The sequence below is a fragment of the Takifugu rubripes genome, chromosome 7 (assembly GCF_901000725.2).
Source record: "Takifugu rubripes chromosome 7, fTakRub1.2, whole genome shotgun sequence".
In the NCBI taxonomy this organism is placed as follows: domain Eukaryota; kingdom Metazoa; phylum Chordata; class Actinopteri; order Tetraodontiformes; family Tetraodontidae; genus Takifugu; species Takifugu rubripes.
Window position 1 is genome coordinate 6,277,160 of NC_042291.1, and position 20,311 is coordinate 6,297,470.

Sequence of the window (20,311 nt, forward strand, 5' to 3'; positions counted from 1 at the left end):
CACGTGAGAATGACACCAAAGAACAAAGTAAATACAGAAGCCCAATCTATTTATCACAACTTTATTTAAAAAGACACACATACAACTATATATATATATATATTACATTATGTATCATTCAATTGTGCAAAATGTTGAACGTGTCATTGCTGTCAGAGCAGAGATGTGCCAACGACGAACTTTTCCTTGGAGTGTGATCCAACAATGGTGTTGCTCACACTTCCATGGAGCTGACATTTCCTCCTGCCGCTCCACTTCCAAAATGGAAGTCTGTTACACTTTTGGCCGTTCGCCCCAGAGCTACAGGAGGAAACGGAAAGCACATTCTCTGCAAATCGCGCGGGGGTTAACGCGGTTTCGCCATGGTAACCAGACCGAGCAGGCCAGGAGAGCTGCCGTACTGGGAAAATAAAAAAAACAAAAAACAACTCAGCAGAGGAAAGTCTTTTAGCATGTAATAACAATCATTAGCCATGTGAGCAGCCCTGATTAGGACTGAATTAACTGCTTCTGTATGGATGGGCATTCGTGTTCGGTGGTGGAAGGGAAGTCGTCCCACGGAGGCGACTGTGCAGGTGGGCTCTGCGTCATCGGGAGCCGCTTCCACAGAAAGGCTTCAGGAAATAGACAAAACCGAATCCGATAAAAACACCCCCTCCATTTCCAAGCATGTGGCCATTTTAGCAGAACAATCCACAAAGCAACAGCCCCATTTAAATCCGACAGGCGCGACAACAGAGCTGCCTTGTGACGCGAGCCACGTCGACGTGACAAAAACAATTAGCCCCCAAAGTCAACCGGGTGCCGGGCACGCCAAATCATTTGGTTCAGGCACGATCATCCGTAATGGGCCAGCAGAGCACACCTGAGCCGCGACCAGTCCGCAGCGCCGCTTCTTCACCGCCACGAGGTCAGAGGACTCAGGTCAAGGCTGCGCCTCACCACTCAGGTGAATAACGAGGTTTCCGCTTGTTTGGGACTGGATGAGCAGCCAGCCCACGTGCGTGCCTGCGGTGCTGGGCTTGAACTGGACGGGCAGCTTCAGATAGTGCTGCGATCTGACCAGCGGGAAAGGAAACAACAAAGTCAGCCAACGTGCATCTACAGACATCTCATGGCAGATAACGCTGCACGGGGCAGCGTGTTGAGAGTGAAGGTGGTGGAAAGGAGGACTCGCAGGAGTGACACGGTGCACGGAGGCTGGAAATGGACACAAAACACCAGTGGCAGAACTGGGTCAAGTTCTGGTTGCTGCAACACGTCAACGTCAGCGAGTATAATTCCTTTTGTGTTCTCCAATTCAATGATTTGAAAGGAGCCATGTTGTTTTTATTCTGAACACAGCTGGTTTCCCGTTGCCCGGCAACCCCTCGCTAGATCTTCGGTCCGTGCTGGATACGGTATCATCATCCCCCAGACAGGACCTCCCATAGCGAGCGTTAGCAACAGGAAAATAATCCTGCGCCCACGGAGGGAGGTGGAACATTAAACGATGCCCGGTTAATTAAAAAGTTTAAACGCCAGTTTAGACGTGCCACCGTTAAGAGAAGAGACGGGAGAGTTTGTGAGGGATAACGACCGTTGGACTCACCTGAGGGAATATTTGGAATGCTTGACGTGGAAGGGCTCCCTAGGCTTTACAAATGTCAACTGCAAGTCAATTAGAGAAGCCACACATCAAATATCAATCCATGCAAGAGCACAGCAGCATCTGTTAGAGGCCGCCGCCACATTTATCTTCAGTACCAGTCAATCCAAGCACCCGTGCAATTATTAGGGACAGTATGGACCAACAAAGTTTAGGCTAAGTATGCACGTGTGCTGCTGCCCCTCACCTCATGCATGTCCGACGAGTTGTTGCGGATGTTGACCTTCAGCGCGCTGGAGGTCCCCACGCGTGTGGCCGGGAAGGTGTAGTGATCCTGCGGAGAATACACCCCCCTCCTTACAGCCTCCTCCTGGCTGGAAACGATAAAGCAGGACAGGAAGCGTGAAGGCAGACGGTCGCCGTCGCCTAATTTCTGAGAAGACTCTTTAAACATCAGCGTAGGACAGGTACAGAGCAGGGAGGCATCGGCTGGACTTTCTGGAGGGAGTTCAACTCCCATCAGATTCACCTCTGTGCTGAAATGGCTTTCAGTTTACTCCCAATTTCTAGGGATTAAAAAGTGGATTTATCTCCACTGGTGCTTATCTGCCGGGCTGCAGCAGGCAGGTACGGGCACACCTATTGGCAGGCGTTTAAGTGCTAAAATGTTGACCCCCGGCTGGAGAGGAAAGCGATTTTACTTCATGAATACGAGAACAGCCTGTAAAGCCGACACGGACTCAGTTTTTTCCTCCTTCCATCTGTATTCATAAAGTAAAAAAAAAAAAAAAAAATCATCCTGACAGGAAGTGTTTTTCCCAAGCAGCTGTTACCTGATTTTTCCTCCTGATGTGTCTGCCCTCCTCCTGGTCTTGACTGCGGCCTCTGTCCTGACCAGAGAACAGTCACCTTCCTGCGGTCCTTCCAGCAGTCCTGACTTCATTCCCTTCACACACAAACACACACAAGCTCATCAGGAAACCTTTGGTGATAATGGTAATAAATAAAAAAGTAAAATCATCTACATATGAGTAAAAGAATGGCAAAGATCTCCTTCAAACCAGAGTGTACTTATCTAAATCGATGTTTTACAAACTAAAGTCAGGGGTAAGCCTTTAACAGCACTGAAGGATTCCACACTTCACTTTAAGAACACGTCTGAGGACACACACGCACGCACGCACGCACGCACGAGGACCATGGGTTGATTTTTCTCAGGTTTAGTTGTGTTTTGGTGTCTTCTGAAAAACACAATGAATGCAACTGCCAACTGCTTTCAAGAGGGGCAATAAAGGAATCCTCACTGTGCCGCACAGCTGGAAGCGAACTCTAGTTTTCCGTTGTGGCTCAGACACAGGGTGGCACTCCAGATCCCAGAACTGGGCGTAGTCTCCTCTGTCTCTGGGCAAGAAGGTAATTGGCACCTGGCAGGACATGAACAAGATAAGAGCTAGAACGCCAGTCACAGATAAAACAAAACCAGCCTCGGAGGACATTAATGACCTACCTGCATTTTCTCGCGAGCTCCCAGAGTCCCTGACACACTGGAACACCTGAAAGCCGTGTACGTGGCCCGATAAACATCTCCGCTGTTATCAACCCCCTGAGAGAGAGAGAAAAGCTGTATCCAAGTCGTCTATGTCAAGATGACCAAGAACAGGGTTAAATAAAAGGAGCACGGAGCCACAGATTTAAGTGAGAACCTCAGGGGAATGATGGGGAGCTTTATGGTGGGAGATGAAACAAAATAAATCAAAGCAGCAAACAAAACAAAATGAATAAAATGAGCACCTTTACATAAGGAGGAGCGAATGATGACAAGTACCACCTCACTTGCACTTCTCCATTCTGCACCTTCAGCTGGGCCTCTGATCAAAGGAAAGAACAGTGTATCCAGGTAGCCTACACCACATTCCGGAGGACATTTAAACCAAAGTGAACAGAGTCCAGATTTGTCCTCTGGGCGGTTTGGTTCTACCTGACATTTCACCAGAGTATGTAGCAGGGAAGACAATGGTCTTGCTGTTGATCTCAACCAGGGCTGAAGGCGACTGTGGGGTCTGTGGGGGCAGTGGGTTGGTGGTAACGAGCCTGCTCACTGGTAGCACTGGGGTGGCAGCCTGAGGAGGCAGAGCTGAGAGGCTTGTGTTTGCAGGAGCAGACGACACATCCAGAGCCAGATCTGGACGAATCTGGACCTTTATGAACTGAAGTCACACAGCGTTATATTCCCGCAGCACAATGGATATTTTCTGACGGACCAGTGTGTCTACCTTCTGTTGACCATCACACTGGACATAAATCTGTCCGCTCCATGGCAGCAGGGCAGATTTGGAAGCCAATGCAGGGTTGGGGCTGACCAAAATCTGCAGATTGCGCCTTTGAATATACAAAAGCTCATTTAAAAAAAAGCCATTATGCTTGTGAAACAGATTTGAGTCAACAGTCCATCATGTACTGACTGTGGGTCGATGACTCCGTGCTGTGGGGTGATGGTGAGGTAGTGAGCGGGCCACGACAAGTCAAAGCTCAACTCTCTGGAGGTGTTGTTCCAAATCTGGGCCTGACTGGTCGTGGTTGCACCAGCTGAAAAACACACAACACAAGACCTTCACTGCTTGTTACACATTAGTCTCCTCTCTGATTCAGACATGACGCTCTTTTTCTTCCACTCACCCACAGTCGGAGCTGCCATGACAAGCTGCTCAGGGTGGACGGTCCAGGACTCGGACTCTCTGCGTAACTCACCTGTGGACTGAAGGGGGAGGAGCGTTGGGCCAGGATTTACTCGTTCATGTTAAATGCTGTGAAAGGCTCCTTTCAAATTTTTCAAGTCCTTAAATGGAACCTACGGTACCTTAATCGAGGGCTCCGTCACTCTGAGAGCTGGGCCTTGGGGACCTTTCACTGGCAGCACATCCAGACTCACATTTTCATTTGGTACATCGCTGGAGATTAAATAAAAATCCCACTATTGATTGTGTGCACCAGCAAAAGGGCATCTCTACATTCATGTGTGGGTCAGTGCAGCTGCTGCACGCTACATTATAGCAAGTAAGACTCAGTACCCATCAGTCTGTGAGCTGCGTCTGGCAGAGGGCAGCAGGGCCACGGCGTGCTCGTCCTGCTCACATGCGCTTTTTGCACTTCCCAGCAACGACACCACAATCTTACTCATGTTTCCATAGAAGATATGAGCTTCATTGGGCCTCTGGGGAAGATCGAAGGCTACGGGGAAAAGAATAATAATTTGGAGACATTTTAAAAACAGTTTTGTTTCATCCCCCACACACACAAACTTAACTGGTAATTCCCACTTGTGTTTAGGGGGATTTGCTGGTGATTATTTTCAGAAAACCTCACTTTCTGCAATATGTTCTTCTCCCAGGAACTTCTCATTAAAGTCGATGTTCTTCAGCAGGCTGTTGTCAGACAGAGCCTTCTGTGCTGCCTCTGGTTTATTCTGCAGCAGCCTGAAAAGGAAAAACACAAACAAACCGAGGGGACATCAAAACAGCCTTCCTGGAAAATTGGATCTAAAAAACATCACCACTTCTAATGATTGGTGTTTATGAGACTGGCACATGAATCAAACGTAGCATCACAAATATTGCTTACAGACCAATAAAGCCGAACAATCCACCCTTGGATTTTGCTCTAGAAATACGAAACTAAAGGAATTACTGTTAGCGGCTTCAGATCCAAGGTATCATTTGCACTAATGTATGCATTTGTAAAATCACATTACACGCACACGCAGGCTTTGTTCGGAAATTGAAGCACTTGACATAGCAGGGAATTTAATTTACACGTCCATCGTGCAGTGCGGTCCTTTCCTATAATCAAATTTTGATTTGATTATAGGAATTGATTTGATTGATTTTTTTTCTCTGCGCTACAGAGGTTTGATGCAAAGTTTTCCAAAGAAAAGATTTAATTGAATTAGCAGATAAAGGAATTAGTACCAAGTAAAAAAAACGTAACTAACAGCATAAAGCTTAAGACCCATGTCACCTTTTGTACTGCTGCCTGGAGACCTCATCACCACAGAACAGGTAGACAGTGGCCAGCAGAGCACTGGCAGCCTGACAAAGGTTCTGTTCTCTTTGGGTGGACTTCATCAGCACAGTGATAACCTGAAACCACTCAATATTATTACACGTAAACGTTCATTCTTTCAATTCACATGGGCTGAGCGCTTCTCTCCGACCGCCTGTGTCCGTTCCTACCTCCTGTGTCCTTTCCTTCAGCACAAATTGCGATGGGGCGATGCTGATGACAGATGGTTCCATGATGGATCGTGTCTGAACATCAGAGAAGGCCATGGCTTTGATAAAAGCTGCTCTGGAGCCAGTATTCCTCACACACAGACAAACTTTGCTGACATGTCCCACAGAGATACTGCTCATTATTGCTACATAACCATCCCCCTGTTTCCTCTGGTCTTCCAGAATAATGTTGCTGGTCCCACCATAGCCTGACAGAGGAATCTGAAGGCAGAAACCATGTTTCATCATTACCGAGTCTCTCCAACATTGCAGATCTTTTTTTTCTTAATACAGTATCAACTTTAATGGTCTTAGCACAAGCAATCCATTTTATATTTACACATCTAATTACCGGTAAATATACGCTTATTTAATGTCATCTGTGATTTGCAAAGAAAAAATTCTTCTGTTTCTGGCACTGCAAAGAAAATATGGCAAGGAGAAAAAATTAGATGAACTCAAGCACATCCTCACACTAAACTTGACGCCAGGCTGTGAAGGTCGGACTCCAGACTGCTTTATTTCAAGCTTCGCCAACATGCACGCAATCCTGGTCGGTGCGAAAAGTAGGTGGACGGTCACGTCCTCTTTAGGACGAATTGACAGCTCGCCATGTCGAGTCAGACGCTCTTCGGGGCTGAACATACTTTGAAGCTAAAGGAGAAATATATAGAGAGTACATTTTCCATAATTTCATTTACAATACGAGCAATATGCAAACGACACCAAACAAACATCCAAGATGCAAAGTTCTATAATGGCCGAGGGATGCATTTTAAATGCCACATTATACATTTACTTCGTTTGTCTGGGTTTAACTTGATGTATTTGTGTGATGCAGGGTGGTTCCAATATGCAAACACCTGCCTGAAAACAGTCCTGGTCTTGACCACGAATAAGCAGCCGCAGCTGCTGTGCGGTGCTGGTCGAGTTGTTCCTGAGGACCAGTTTCTGTTGACTAGAGAACAATGGAGACCGTTTCTGAGATAATTGCATGCATGCGGGTGTGTCAATTCACCGTGTACTTAAAAAGATTGATGCTCATTATCTAAATGCCCTAAATTATGTAAAATAACCAAGATCCAATCCTGATTCAAGTTAAATGAATTTAGCCAAATCTTCAGGGGGGTTCAGCTTTCTTACTGTCATCTGTACTGTCATCTTCAGTGAGTGTAAATAAATTCTACACGATACCAATTCTACACTTGAAATAGCTTCTGAGTAACAAAACTCCCTGTAGATGCCCACTGCCCCATTTCATGAATAACATTACAAAATCTTAATAGAATAATAAGGACCGCTGGGCTTTCACATTTTTTAAATCATTATTTTCTGCTGAATAACTGATATCAATCAAACAATTTGTTCCTCTTATCAAATAACAGTGAAATGACAGAAGCTGAAAGTTGCTTACACAGCTCTGCCCAGAGTGACGCCTCCCCATGCTACAAACTGCTTATTAGAGAGAATTGGTGGAACGTCACTGGCCACACCGGGACCAAAAAGAGCAGCAGATGGAATGGCAGGTTTCCCAGAGTCCTCTGAGACAACTTCTCCTCTCAGGGTTACCTCGTACTGAGGACCTGATGGCAGCACCAAGATGGTGAGAAGGCTGGAATACGACAAGGACAGGAAACACACAGTGAGCCGAGACCTTGAAGTGATGCGTTTTGGCTCCTGTTTGACATATATTAACTCCAACGTTGGTTGGGTCTCTTCATGAATACATGTTTTATTATGGGTTGTGTTAGTTCTGAGTTCTCTGTAGATGAACTTGTGTGAGGAACACTATGCATGTCCATCAGAAGTATTACCACTATATTGGAGCCACAGACCCAATCAGTCGCTGCACTAATTGCACCAATTCTAATTGCAGCCTTGATTAGATTGAAATAATACTTCAGTATTACATACATAAGAAAAACTAAAATCAGTGAGCAGGTTAGTCAAATTTAATCAACCAGAAAAAACGATCATGCTCTTTATTAGCTGTTCAGAACATCCAGATTTGGACAATAAAGAGCCAGGCTGCTGCACTATTAACCTACATATCTTTAATTTTACTGTAGTATTTTTATGTAAATTGCAGAGTTGTCGAGCTAGTAAAGCATTTCTTCCTTTCTTTTTGCAAATATAATGGAACTAAAATGCACTTGAGTTGTGGTGTTTACAGGTTTGAAAAACTCACAGGAACCATGATCAATTTACCCAAAAATAACCCACAGGCATTTTATTGAGCAGTTCCATGCAGGGACTTTTCCCCCCACATCACTGAAGATGCATAAACTGACTCAGAAGAGTGTTGTTCACGTTTACTTCCGTTACATGCACGCAGCATTCATGTTTAAGGAGACAGAAGAAACATTAAATGCCTCAAACACCGACCGGAAGATAAACATGGAGTCTCATGCCAAAAAAAACCCCCACAAAAATGTTAGTACCATTCAGAGTCGGTACACAAAAGCTCTGATTTAGAGGTTTCTGTACCTTTCACGATATTTCCTGCTACACTGTGGTTTGAAGGAGATCATAATAGCCTGTTCCTTTCCCACCATCAGTGGCAGTTCATCAGGTGTCACCGAGAAGCTGCCCTCAGCATCGTCGTGCTGAAACAGGAATGAAAGAGAATTTAAAGACTTGCAGGATGACATGGAACATATAAGAGAAAAACTAAGAAAAAAAACCACCACATCTAGCATAAATACATATGAGAAACATCTTTCAAAGCTGAGAACAAGGATCAGTCCCAGAGAGAACAAACAAAAAGGAAGTAGAAGGAAAAAGGGAAACAAGTAAAACCCGATTCAAATATCAGCAAATTTTCATGAGGGAAAACTTTCAGCCCAAAATGTCAGTGACTCGCCCAAACCACAGAGCTAATAAAAACGGAAAGGTCAGAATTACCTTGAGTTTCAGCTGCACGTCAATGTTTCCTGCATTCTTTAATGGCAGCACCTGTTGACTGGACTTACCCAGTGGAGCCGCCAGGCTGATTGTCTAGACAGAAGCACAAAAAGCATCTGACTGCCAGCTGTGCAAAGGCCAAGAAGAGAACCTCAAGGAAGCTTGATGGTAGCTTATTGTTAAAGGGAATATATGCTGCGTAGATGAAGACGTATTTCTCAAAGTGGAGTGCTTTTGAATGTGTCTTAATACCTGGAGGTCTTTTGGGGCATGGACCCTTGCAGTTCCAGACCTAGCCTTGAGGGGAATGCTTTGAATTACATGACTCGGACCAGGAGAGTCCACTTCAATCTCAACCCGAGCGCTGTAGTCATCGGCCAAACCAAGCTCTTCTGTGAATCAAGAGTTACTCAGAATAGGTCTTTTCCTGTATCCTGATATTTTCTTGTTTGCACCTGATTTGTGCTGATTACCTGACGACGCTGTGTACTTCAGAGGGGGTCTGAAGTGAACCCACACCATAAAGCTCTGCGCAGTCTGAAAAAGAGTTTTAGTGGAAGGATAAATTTCCTTTCAAATGCATTCCGATTGGATTCCTGCATTTATTTTACAAAACCAGGATTAACTATCACATTTCTTCATAAGGAAAAAAAAAAGTTTCATTTCTTTTGAACATATTTTACAGATTGGGAAAGGCAGTTCCAGAGCTGCTGGAGGGTTTTTAGGTTATGCCTGCTTCACAGTCTCAAACCAATTATTTCCTTATTATTTTCAGTGTAAGGGGGGGGGGTAAAAGCAGTACAATAACTTCAGAAAGCTGCAGAGAAACAAAACACGACAAGAAATGACTGTATGAATGGCAGCAACACACAGAGAAATGTTGGCAAATCTAACCTCTTCATAGCTGGCGTGCATCACATGGTTGATCACCGAGGGAGAGGACACTGTAGCCATGTGGCTGGCCTGCTGTGTTGGCTCAGATGTCGTGGTGACAGGCTGCTTTGAAAAGGTGAAGCATCGCCATGCTGTAGCAGTCTGAGGAAATAAGACACAAAATGTGACCCTCTCATTTAGTTTATTACAGTCAATGTTGTGCTTTTTCATCTCTGCATATGCCGTCATGTTGATGACTACTCAAGTACCATGCCAACTGTGAATTAGCTTTAAAACGGCATGCTCTAAGCCTCAAATTGTATCAAAAACTACCCAGCTGTGACCACAACACCCTCGTGATGGACACGTGTCCTCAAAAAAAGACGTGTTGTTGACTCACTGCGCTGATGACCAGCCGAATGGGCACCGTAGCGCAAGTCCTGTTGACCAGTTTGAGTGGAAGGGATTTGGCACTGCCTGCTGGAAGATCTCCAAAATCCAGACAGCTTATTTCAACCTAAAAATAAAAAAATAAAAAAATAAAATCAATATGACTTTGAACTGGATAACTTCTAAAAGACATTATTCGGATGAGATTTGTGAGGCAGTGGTCCGCACCTCTATTGCAGGATTCTCTGCGATGCCAACCAGCACAACATTTTTAGCAAATATATTTGCCCTGGCAGCGACTTCCGTTTCAGCGGACGCCGGCCAGGAGCAGACACTGAGGACACACTGGTAGACACCAGCACGTGGGGGGATGAACAACACCTTCTGTTCCTCTGTGGTCTTGGGCCCAATGATAGTTTTATTCTTCACCATAAGCCACTGGTAAGGCAAGCTTTCCACCTGGAAGGATTGAGCTTTGAATTTAGGTTCTCTTTATAATCCAAAAGTGTAGGAAGCTCAGCTCAGCTTCTTGCGAATCTTCTCTTATATATAATGCAGGGATTCTTGTATATTCTAATCAAGCTAATCCTCTAGTTTTCAGTAGAAGTACTCATTTCCATTACATTCTGACACATGTTTTGAAACCAAATTAGTGTATCAGTCACTGTCCTGAATTCTTCTCACCTTCTCCCCATCGATGGCCAGACTGGTGACACTGATTGACACTTGCTGCCATCTCTCAGAGGGATTGAACAGACTGAGAGAGGTCTGTGAGGCGATGCCGACACAGCAGGCATGAGGGAAGCGCAGCTCCTCTGGCACCACCACTTGGCCTGCGGATGACAGGGAAATAAGGATAGTAGCTCAGGGAAATGCCGCCCCTCCATGTAGGAGAAGAGGTATGAACCAAATGACATTAAAAGGACTGTAACGATTACAACAATTAACATTTTAACACTCTGTAATTTCACACATTTTTGCCATGCATTATTGGTGCTGAAATATTAGCTTTTCTGGAAGCTACTGATGTCAGGGCCACCACCAGTGCTGGCAGGGCCTTTTTCAGTACATTTTAAAATGCATGTTGATTCGTTTTGCTTAAACATCAAAGCTATGCCTCATCCATCCTTCCTTCAAACTTACATGACATCAGGGACTCTACGCCATACTGAGGGTAGGGTTTTCCCAGCAGGCCTATATCCTGCTGGCTCTGATGAGGTCTGGGGATGTGATGAGACCCAGAGAACCCAAGAGGACCTGATGTGGGTGGAATGTGCTTTGCAGCAAGGTCACTGGGGAAGCCTTAAAAAGTCATGTTAGGAGAATGAATTGTAATTGATATTTTGCTGCTCAGCAAACATTAAACAGCACAGAACCTTGAGTTATGAATGTAAAGAGGAAAGACATACCTGTTGAGGACAGGGCGAAGAGCCCGGTCCCTAATGTTCCTGCATGGTAAGCACCAGGATGTAAAGGAGCTTCTGGTGCCAAATATTGCTGAGCTATCTGGGAGGTGAAGAGGGAGCGTGCGGCAAGAAGGGACTGCATATCCCCTTGATGTGGAAGGTCAATCAAACCTGTAGCCTTAAAGTTGGGGATGGGGACATAGTGAAGTCCCTCTGTTGAGTAGGATGGCACCGGTATCCCAAGGCCACCAACATAGGCCGATGAAGACACTGAGCCGGGCCGTTCCCACTGCTGAGAATGCTGAGGTGCTGCAGAACTGCTAGCATGTTGAATGTTCAGATTGCTGGAATAGCCAGAATCTACTTTAGTGAGCTGTCTTCCACTGGGGTCAGAGAGGTGTTGAGGGGCTCTGCAACCTGCTGAACCATCATCAGTTCGGTCTGGAGGGCAGTGGAAGTTGCATTCACTCTGACTGCGAACACAGCTCAGAGCAGAGCCAGTTTGTGGGGGATCTGGACTTTTGCAGTGATGTGCTGGTAGTGGGTCCAAGCTTTTAGAATGCTGTGGTGGCACCTGATTCAGACCTTTGGTGTGAATCAAGTCCAGGTTGGACTGTGAATCTGGTTCTACAGGTGGAGTTGGACTGAATCTGATGATAGTGGTGCTCAGTGCCATACTGGAGTTATTCTGTGGAAAACCAGCATGATAATTGGCTACTAGACACTGTTAAAATACAAGCACACATCAGACAGTGTCAGAGAGAAGGTTTGGTCAGCTGTGTTCCCAACAGAATTGAGAAACTGTACAGGTTTGTTAATGCTGGATACCTTTTGCTGCTCAGACATAGACATGCCGGTGCCTTCATTCATCGAGATGTAAGTCAGCCTGCTGAGACCGGGGCTGGAGCATATAGACTGTGGAGAGAGGTCAACACCAGGATGTTTGTCTGGCACACACTGTCTTGAAGCTACTGGGGACACCACACTGGGAAAACAAGACCAAAACAAATTACCCGTTTCACATTGACAAATGCACACACTTAAAAAGGACTGTGATGTTCTATTTCAATTTAAGTGCTCTGAATGTAATTGTCATCCACCAAATTCCATCTTAATAATGTTTACTTCTATTAACGATCTAGAGAAATAAACAATACCTATCAGCACTAGGAAGAGTGGTCTGACTTGGAGAGGAGTGAGTAAGTGGAGAGGTTGATGGTCTGAAGTTGCATTGTGTCATTTCCACGATGGGCTCTGAAAAACCCTGTTTCACCTCTAAAGAAATATATAAATGTGTTATAATATTCTAATGAAAATTTTCCTTCAATGAGAAGCCATTTTTCTGGATTCTACTCACCAACTGCTTGGCTTTTTGCAGGCTGGGAGATGCCAAAGTGCTTCTCTCCAGAACTAGAATGCAGTGGAGGTGCACTTACAGTTCTGACAAGTGGTTTCTTTTCAGGAGAACTGTTCTGTCTGTCCTGCTGCTGTTGGCCTGGACTCCTTAAACCGTGTGCCAGAGGAGATGTAACCTTACTGCAAGACAGAGCCGTCTGTCCTTTTTTCATGTCTGGTGATGTTATCGGTAAGCTGAAGGAGCTGGGATCATGTTTTTGTGCTTCCAGAGAATGCCTATTTGAGCTTGATGTGTGTAGCTTTTCTCGTTGCTTGATTCCATGTGATGTTTGTGTTCTGGAGGAAGAATTGGGAGAAGCAGAAAAAGACCCCAGTTTGTCTGCCCGAGGATTAAATGTAGACGATTGCTCCGAACCCACAGACTTTCTGGCAGATGACACTGGAATTGAGCTTCTTTTGGAGTCACACTTGAGGCCTGAGGATGAGGATTTTAAAGAAGAAACTGAAGGTAATTTAGTGTTTGATGTCATTTCCTCCATATTTGTACTTATTGGCTCCGGTTGAGTCTCTCTTTTTCCTGAGGCCATGCCCGAATGTTCTCTCTGAGATGTGCTGAGGTTTTCTGCCCAGGCAGTCAGGTCAAAAGTAGTATGTGCAAAAGAGACCTCAGTGGTGGCTGACACATCAGTCTTTTTCAAGTACTTGTCCATGTCAAAGATGCTCTGCTCTCCAACAAACTGGCTGCTCTGTAGTGTATCCAACAAGGCACTCTGATGTGGCCCATGGACCTAGGAAGAGGATAAAATTTTGCTACAGAACTCACCATTCAATCATTCAACTACACTTTGTGACAAAAACTCTCAAATGTCATTACAATAGTATATGGGAGTGAAAAAAGTTCTTGCCTGTTCATGTGATTGTGGTTCCTCAGCGAACTTGACAGCAGGTCCTTTAGATTTGAGTCCTTCCTGCAGAGGTTGACTCCTCTTCCTGCCCCTCTTGGACAGCTCCATTATCATGGCAGCCAGTTCAGAGGGGTCGGTGCTGATAGAAGCATCAGCAATAGCTGAAGCAATGGTGCTGATACTCAGCATCAGCTGGCTGTTGTTGTCAGGGGACACACAGCTTTGGTTAGCCAAGGTTGACCCAGACTCGGAGCCCTCGATAACGTCAGGCAGTGCTGCTCTCCCTGCATGTTCCTGAATGGAGAAATGAATTTTATATTGAAGAGCCAGGCAGCTGTGAAAGGTTCATTTTTGATGTTTAACGATGTAAAAGACGACTGTACCTCCCGTTTGTGTGGTTCAGGATTAGGGTCACCTTTAGGTGATACCCTTTCAGGTGGTGCTTCAAGAGTTTTGTCCAAGTCCTCTGCAAAAATAGAAAGACAAATCAATGTAAACACTCTAAAGAAAACATACATATTAAACACTAATACTGTGAGCACACCTGGGTTGAGAGTTTTGTCCGCTTCACCAAGTATAATGGTGTCATTGTGAGGACCGGCTGTGGCCGAGAGGTCTGAGGGGGAAATTAATGCAAACGGTTCCCTCTTCTCGGGAGATGTGATGATGTAGCCAAATGAAGGCTAGAGAAAAAAACCAAAACAATAACACTTAATGTAATACATGCTGAGACAAGAGATGAGGAATTACAACTGGATTCAAATTAAAATGCAACAAGAAAAAAAAATGGTCTTACCCGTTTAACCACGTCGTCGTTGCTACCCAGACAGCCCAGGGCTTCAGAACGCTGTTCAAAAAAGTGCCCTAAAGACAGTCGAAGGTAGCTGTGGTGCCCATCCTCAAACTCGGAGGAGACCTGAGAGGTCCTCATCAGGACGTGGCTGCCATTGGGGATCTTCCAGGATGAGTCACTGTTAAATGTGCTGCTGCTGTTGGCAGCCTCAATCTTCTCTTCCTTTGAAAACAGCAAAACACAGAAAAATGGAACTCTGACAACAGTACAGCCCAAAACTTCACAATTAGACTTACTTAAGGATTACTTTGAATGCCTTTGATTTTTACATATATTTACTGAAATCTGGAAGAATCACTTAGACCCAGACCTGCATAAATTGATGCTCTTTCTCAAATTCTTCTTGATCCTTAAGTATCTTCTTCATAGCATCATCTACAAAGGACAAAAATGTACCATAGTCATTTATTCACAGCACACCATGATAGAAGAGGCTTCAGCATTTGATAGCGTAAAACTGTGTACATACTAGAAGAGACAAAGTTCTCAGTCTGAAACTGGCTGATATCCTCTGGCACATTGCCATCAACCTCTTTTTCAAAGGAAGAATAATAAGCCAGATCGGTGACCCACTCCCCATCTTCATTCTGGTACACAACATTTTGAGAAGCACCTGCAAAAAGACATGCTGATAAAAACCTCACAACCACCAGTTAATTTGTGGATATAAACCTCAGAGATCCAGCCAACCTTGTTGAAATTCCATTTTCCACCCATCGTCTGAATCTTCTGGTTCCTGGTGGAAGCTATGGGAGAAATATTTGGCTTCCAAGGAGGTGGACAGAACCTTGTTGTCATCCTCACTGGTGTTACCAGAAGCCTCTGCACCAGTCACATCACCACAAGGCCCGCCTCTTAACCCTAAGAAGGGCCTGGCACCATCAGGTTCATCTATTTCATCATCATCATCTTCAACCTCCTCACTGCATTCTGCCAGATCCTGCAGTTAAAGACAATAACATTATTTAAGGTGTCTCTCTTACAGTTTTATTTTTAAGTGTGTCATAAGTCATATTTTGAGCTGGGGCACAGTGGAAACTCACCTGTGTACCTTGAAGGAGGGAAGCAGCAGGGTTCAAGGAGTTCTGGCTTCTTCTCAGATAAACAGTGTCTAGCAGATGTTCAGCAGTGGGTCCAGACTCTGTACTTTCCATGGCATCCTGACATTCAAATCACACCCGCATCAATACAACCTTCTCATTTTATCCACAGCTCAAGTTTACTGGAGAATATTATGAACTAACAGGGTCAGCAACTAACCACCCTGTAACTACACAAAACTCATTACGCTAATGTCACAATGGTAATTACAAGTTAGACCTTTTAATTTAAAGATAATTAATATCCATTAAGTATGTAATATAATTCCAAAATTAAACAAGCCTGGTTCGCTTGTGTCTTTTTGATTTCGGTTGCAAAGCCAGGTTTTTTTTCCCCCAGCTGGAAACAGTTTTGGCATGTTTAGCAGACAGTTGAGTATCTTTTCAAAAGATTCATATCGCACAATGGCAGATAATATCAGTGGGTTACAGAGTGCAACTGTTGGCCAACAGAAAAAGAGATAAATATGCAAGATACAAATCTGTCATTTGACATTTTACCAAAATCAACTGAGCAACATTGACGCCCACAGAATGCAAGGACTGGTTTAGCAGCTAGTCTCACCAGTGCTTCCTGGCGGTTCAGAACCATGCTCCAGTTGACAGGAGAAAGTCGTTGTGCAACCCCTGCTGTACTGGAAGTAGCATTGGTCTCTCCTGTTCCTACAGGACCCACACGGTCACCAATCTGAGGAAAATAACGTAAACATGCTAAAGTAAATTCTATGGGCAACAACAATTCACTGATGGACTTTTTGTTTCACTCCCACCTCAGTGAGCAGAGAGAACATGTTCCGTCCATGTCCAGAGAGATGACTTGCATTACTGTTATCAGCAGCAGCAGCAGCGCTGCTGCCCACAATCCCTAAACCACGCAGAACGTCATAAGTTGTCTGGACATTGGCGGATGGGAGAGGAATGGTTGAAACTCCCCCATCGTTTCCACTGTCCTCACTTCCACTGCTCCCATCTCCACCCCCTCCATCACCTGCAGTTAGACAGAGACCAGAAAAACACAAAATATTAATGAACAAATGAAAAAGAAAAAGAAAATAAATGTGCACTGTATGGGATAAAGTTTTTTACTCTACCTGTTAGAGGTGAGCTGATCACTTGCCCCTCAGCAGAACGTCTGTGCTCGATCCCAGAGAGGAAGTGACCCCCACGACCAGTGGAATCTTCATCATCAGAACTGCCCCCCTCTAAGCCTGGCCTGAAACTAGGACGATTACTCTCACCCACCTGTAAAACCACACCAGAAAGTGAGCTTTTAAATACTGGATACAGAGCGGTGATGAGTTGTGGATCTGGTGGGTGGGTGTTCTCATTTCTAACCAGCTGTCTGGAGGTGCTGGGCAGCAGATGTGATCTGACAGCATTGCTAGTCCTGGCGGACTCCAACTCATCTTCAGTGTCTTCATCACTAGCTGGACAGGAATCCATCCCAGTTGCAGCAAGCCGAACATCAGGCATCTGGAAGTCGTCATGAAGCTGACATGTAGACAATGTGCAGGAAGAAAACAACAAATTACCACTCGGGAAATTCTAGAGAGTCGCAGTCTGAAGAGGAACTCCCAATTGCTAACCTTATTGTAATCATCAAAGAATTGGTCTCTGTAGTGTTCTGGTTCTGTAGAACTTGCTTTTGGCAGGTCATCAGCAGCACTCAGCAACCCCTATGAACAAAAAGAGGTTGAACAATGCCGATAAGAAAGCAAAGGTCATGTAGGTTTTCTAAATTAAAGGGCAGTCTTACTGTGGCAGGAATCTCCTGGCCCTCCACTCTGCCTCTCTGCATGACAGGAGGCACCAGCTTATTGAAGTACAGCTGCATCTCATCATCAGGCATGTCTTGGGAATCATCATCTGGAAAACAATTTATATTGTCTGACAAGCCATTGAGCATGACTGAATACTCTAAAGAGGAGAAAAAGGATACCTGTAATATCACTGTTCATGCTGTCCATAGACACGAGCTTCTCGTTTGCCAGAAAGCTTGAGTTACTGCCGCTGAAACGGTCACTGTCCACTTCATCGCTATGGATAAGGTCCTCCTCAGCAAGTAAAGCCTGAGCCTGCGTGGACTGCACCAAAAAGGTGGATATCATTTAAAACATTTAATCAGCAACTTAATACAATTAAAGTGGAATGATTAATACAATACAGAAAAAGAACCGTACACACTTTTGCATCCACGTTGTTTCTATGGCCAAATTGAGCAAAAGTGAGAAGGCCTGAAGACAACTCTGTGAAAGGAGAAAAAACTAAATGGAGTGCATAAAATATTCAAGTGTCATTCTAATATCATGACTTAAAAAAGCACATATAAGAATGAATTTTTACCCATTCCAAGTTCTGAGGGACGGCCGCGGACTGAGCGCATCTGTGTGGGAGGAGGCTCCACAGTGGAGCCCTGGTTTCTGGAGGCACTCTCATCCAGATTGATCTTCACAAGCATGTCTGAAAGACGGTGGGCTGCAATGAAGTTATCCGCAGTGTCCCTGTAGTACAGGTGAGCATTAATGGAAAGGATGACTGGGTAAAATGAAATATGAATCTCCAACTGCACAATATCAATATAATGTTGCAAAAACATAAAGCAATGATCAACTTTAAATAAAGTCCTTTTGTCTTTGACTGTCAAATTGTCCAATACGTTCAACACTGTAAACTACACATAAACATATACTCACAAGTCATCCTTCAAGCTCAGAGCAAAATTGGGTTGTTCAGGTGACTGTAAGCTCACATCTCTGCCTTCTAGATATGATGCTTCAACAGCGTCTCCCCTGTGAAACAAAAACACAAAACACAGTCAAACAAGTCTATAGGAGCAACAAGCTATATTTATCAGATGAAAATTACCATCTACATATGGTAGATTTGATGTCTTGCATTCAATATTGGCTCTTAGACATCCCAAATTCACATTGCAGCTGCATTTAATAGCTAATAAATAGCAAATCAACAACAAATCAGCTGCTTGTGAAGTTTGGGGACTCTGTAAAGGTTTCAACAAGTCACATCTGTCAGCAGCAGCCACAGCCTGACCCCCACCTGTTTTCAGATGCAGGTTTAATTTTAGCCACAGTAGAAGCTGCCACTGGAAGTCCTGGGCCTGAACCCAATGTCACATTCCCCAGCGTGGCTCGGCCACTGGTGCTGTCCAGAGATTTGGAAAGAAAACTGGGAAAGGCTTCGTCTTCCAGCTTGTAGAAGCTGTCTGCCATGGTTTTCACTGGAGATAGTCGGCCAAGTGTTCATCGGATGACCATCTACAACGCCTGGGGGTTAAATAGGTGACATAAATTCGCTGGTGGCGTCATTTTACAAATGCATTTTTCATACTTTGGGGCAAATATTGATATATCTGAATGTTGCAGAAGCAACAAGCCCCTTTAAACATTCATACCGAAGGCAGGTATTGGTTGAATAAACCTAAAACGCTCTATATCGAATTTATTTGGACCTGTTTTATTCACATCCATCCTTCCAATAGAATAAGTTGATATAAAAACGGTACCGGAAATCCAAAGTTATTTATCCACGATAGCTGTGGTGAAGCCAACTTTTTAGGCTAGCTACATGCTAAAAACAACTGAATTTGAACCTCAGTGCTCGGAAAATTCTTCTTCACTGCATTTCTCTATGTTTAAAAGTTTGAGAACTATTATTTTTAGAGCAGCATGCAGAGTGTAGATGAGTGTAGAAGTTAGATAAATCAACGCGGTACCGTTTTCTTTTAGTTTAGTTAAGTTCCATTTTCGCAAGACAATTAAAACAACGTAAAGCTAAGTTCAACTCACATTTAATACTGCAGGAAGGGGGCCGCGGTTCTTTCTCAGCTGGAGTTCAGTCTTTAAATAAACGCGTTAGGCGATTATGTACCAAAACTAACTTTCACAATGCTTAAATTTGTCATTATCGCAGAAATATAAGTTTAGTTATGGTGACGACCCAGCGCCCAGAAGCCACAGGAAGCCCGCGTAAGTGTCATGTTTTGTGGGCGGGACTTGCCCGAATTTGAGCACTTTGATTGGGCAATAAAGTTGAAAGAGAGGAAATTGACATTTATGGTAGGACGGGCTTCACGTCAATCAACACGACTGTTTTTTTGGATACGATATCACACACATACATACATTTTAACAATCAGGTGTTTGTCCTAAAGATATGACTTCAACAACGTAGGTTTCTTCTTAGCACTATCGTTATGCCATTTCAACGTCAAGCGTCACAATAGTTGTATATTAAACCTATGCAAAATAATGACGTATGATTCAGTTTCCAGACCAAATGTGTCCAATATGACAGCTACTGGACGTGGGGAGGTTGCTATCTCATGTGTTCTGCCGAGCAGCTGCAAAGATGCTTTGGTAAGCAGACAGCTGCCATCACCGACATTCCAGGGTGAGCCATGAAATGAAACTTTAGCCTCTTTGTCAATACAAGTTGAAATGATCCCCCACTGGGTCACCTCTGATACGCGCTTCATGAGGCTAAAACAAAAAAGCACTGTTTGCATAAAAACACCAATTTGATGAGAGAATAGAGTCAAACCTCCAAATTTTCAGTTGTATTCCGGTGCTGTTTTCCAGATTTCAAATAATCCCCTTGGATCTTATACAAAAATAGCACTCATAGCAGACATGTGACAATGAATAATAT

General features: G+C 44.3%; 1 protein-coding gene across 1 annotated transcript; it reads right to left on the minus strand.

The window, feature by feature from the left end:
- Positions 1-51: 51 nt before the first annotated feature.
- On the minus strand, positions 52-19,651 carry cep192 (centrosomal protein 192). Its single transcript, XM_029838278.1, has 52 exons — positions 19,450-19,651; positions 18,701-18,927; positions 18,337-18,432; positions 17,987-18,144; positions 17,828-17,889; positions 17,583-17,727; positions 17,400-17,509; positions 17,230-17,319; positions 16,979-17,134; positions 16,735-16,885; positions 16,414-16,631; positions 16,209-16,331; positions 15,587-15,703; positions 15,234-15,483; positions 15,013-15,156; positions 14,854-14,918; positions 14,487-14,705; positions 14,235-14,373; positions 14,074-14,156; positions 13,691-13,984; positions 12,787-13,573; positions 12,587-12,704; positions 12,258-12,414; positions 11,433-12,153; positions 11,167-11,325; positions 10,708-10,856; positions 10,252-10,482; positions 10,034-10,150; positions 9,655-9,795; positions 9,234-9,297; positions 9,013-9,152; positions 8,761-8,853; positions 8,344-8,462; positions 7,271-7,468; positions 6,724-6,814; positions 6,331-6,510; positions 5,818-6,078; positions 5,603-5,724; positions 4,952-5,061; positions 4,657-4,816; positions 4,446-4,536; positions 4,265-4,343; positions 4,051-4,174; positions 3,862-3,967; positions 3,567-3,795; positions 3,380-3,456; positions 3,096-3,191; positions 2,893-3,012; positions 2,422-2,534; positions 1,836-1,962; positions 1,592-1,650; positions 52-1,058 (listed from the first exon to the last, which is right to left on the minus strand). Exons 2-52 carry the CDS (start codon positions 18,871-18,873, stop codon positions 926-928), a joined length of 8,265 nt encoding a protein of 2,754 aa, XP_029694138.1. The 5' UTR covers positions 18,874-18,927; positions 19,450-19,651; the 3' UTR covers positions 52-925.
- Positions 19,652-20,311: the final 660 nt, after the last annotated feature.

Excerpts from the sequence above, each read along its gene's own strand:
- cep192 (XM_029838278.1), bottom strand. The coding sequence starts at position 18,873 with ATGGCAGACAGCTTCTACAAGCTGGAAGACGAAGCCTTTCCCAGTTTT. Across the intron at positions 7,469-8,343 it reads AGCAGGAAATATCGTGAAAG|CCTTCTCACCATCTTGGTGC; the intron begins GTACAGAAACCT and ends GTCGTATTCCAG. Across the intron at positions 4,537-4,656 it reads CGCAGCTCACAGACTGATGG|CGATGTACCAAATGAAAATG; the intron begins GTACTGAGTCTT and ends TTTAATCTCCAG.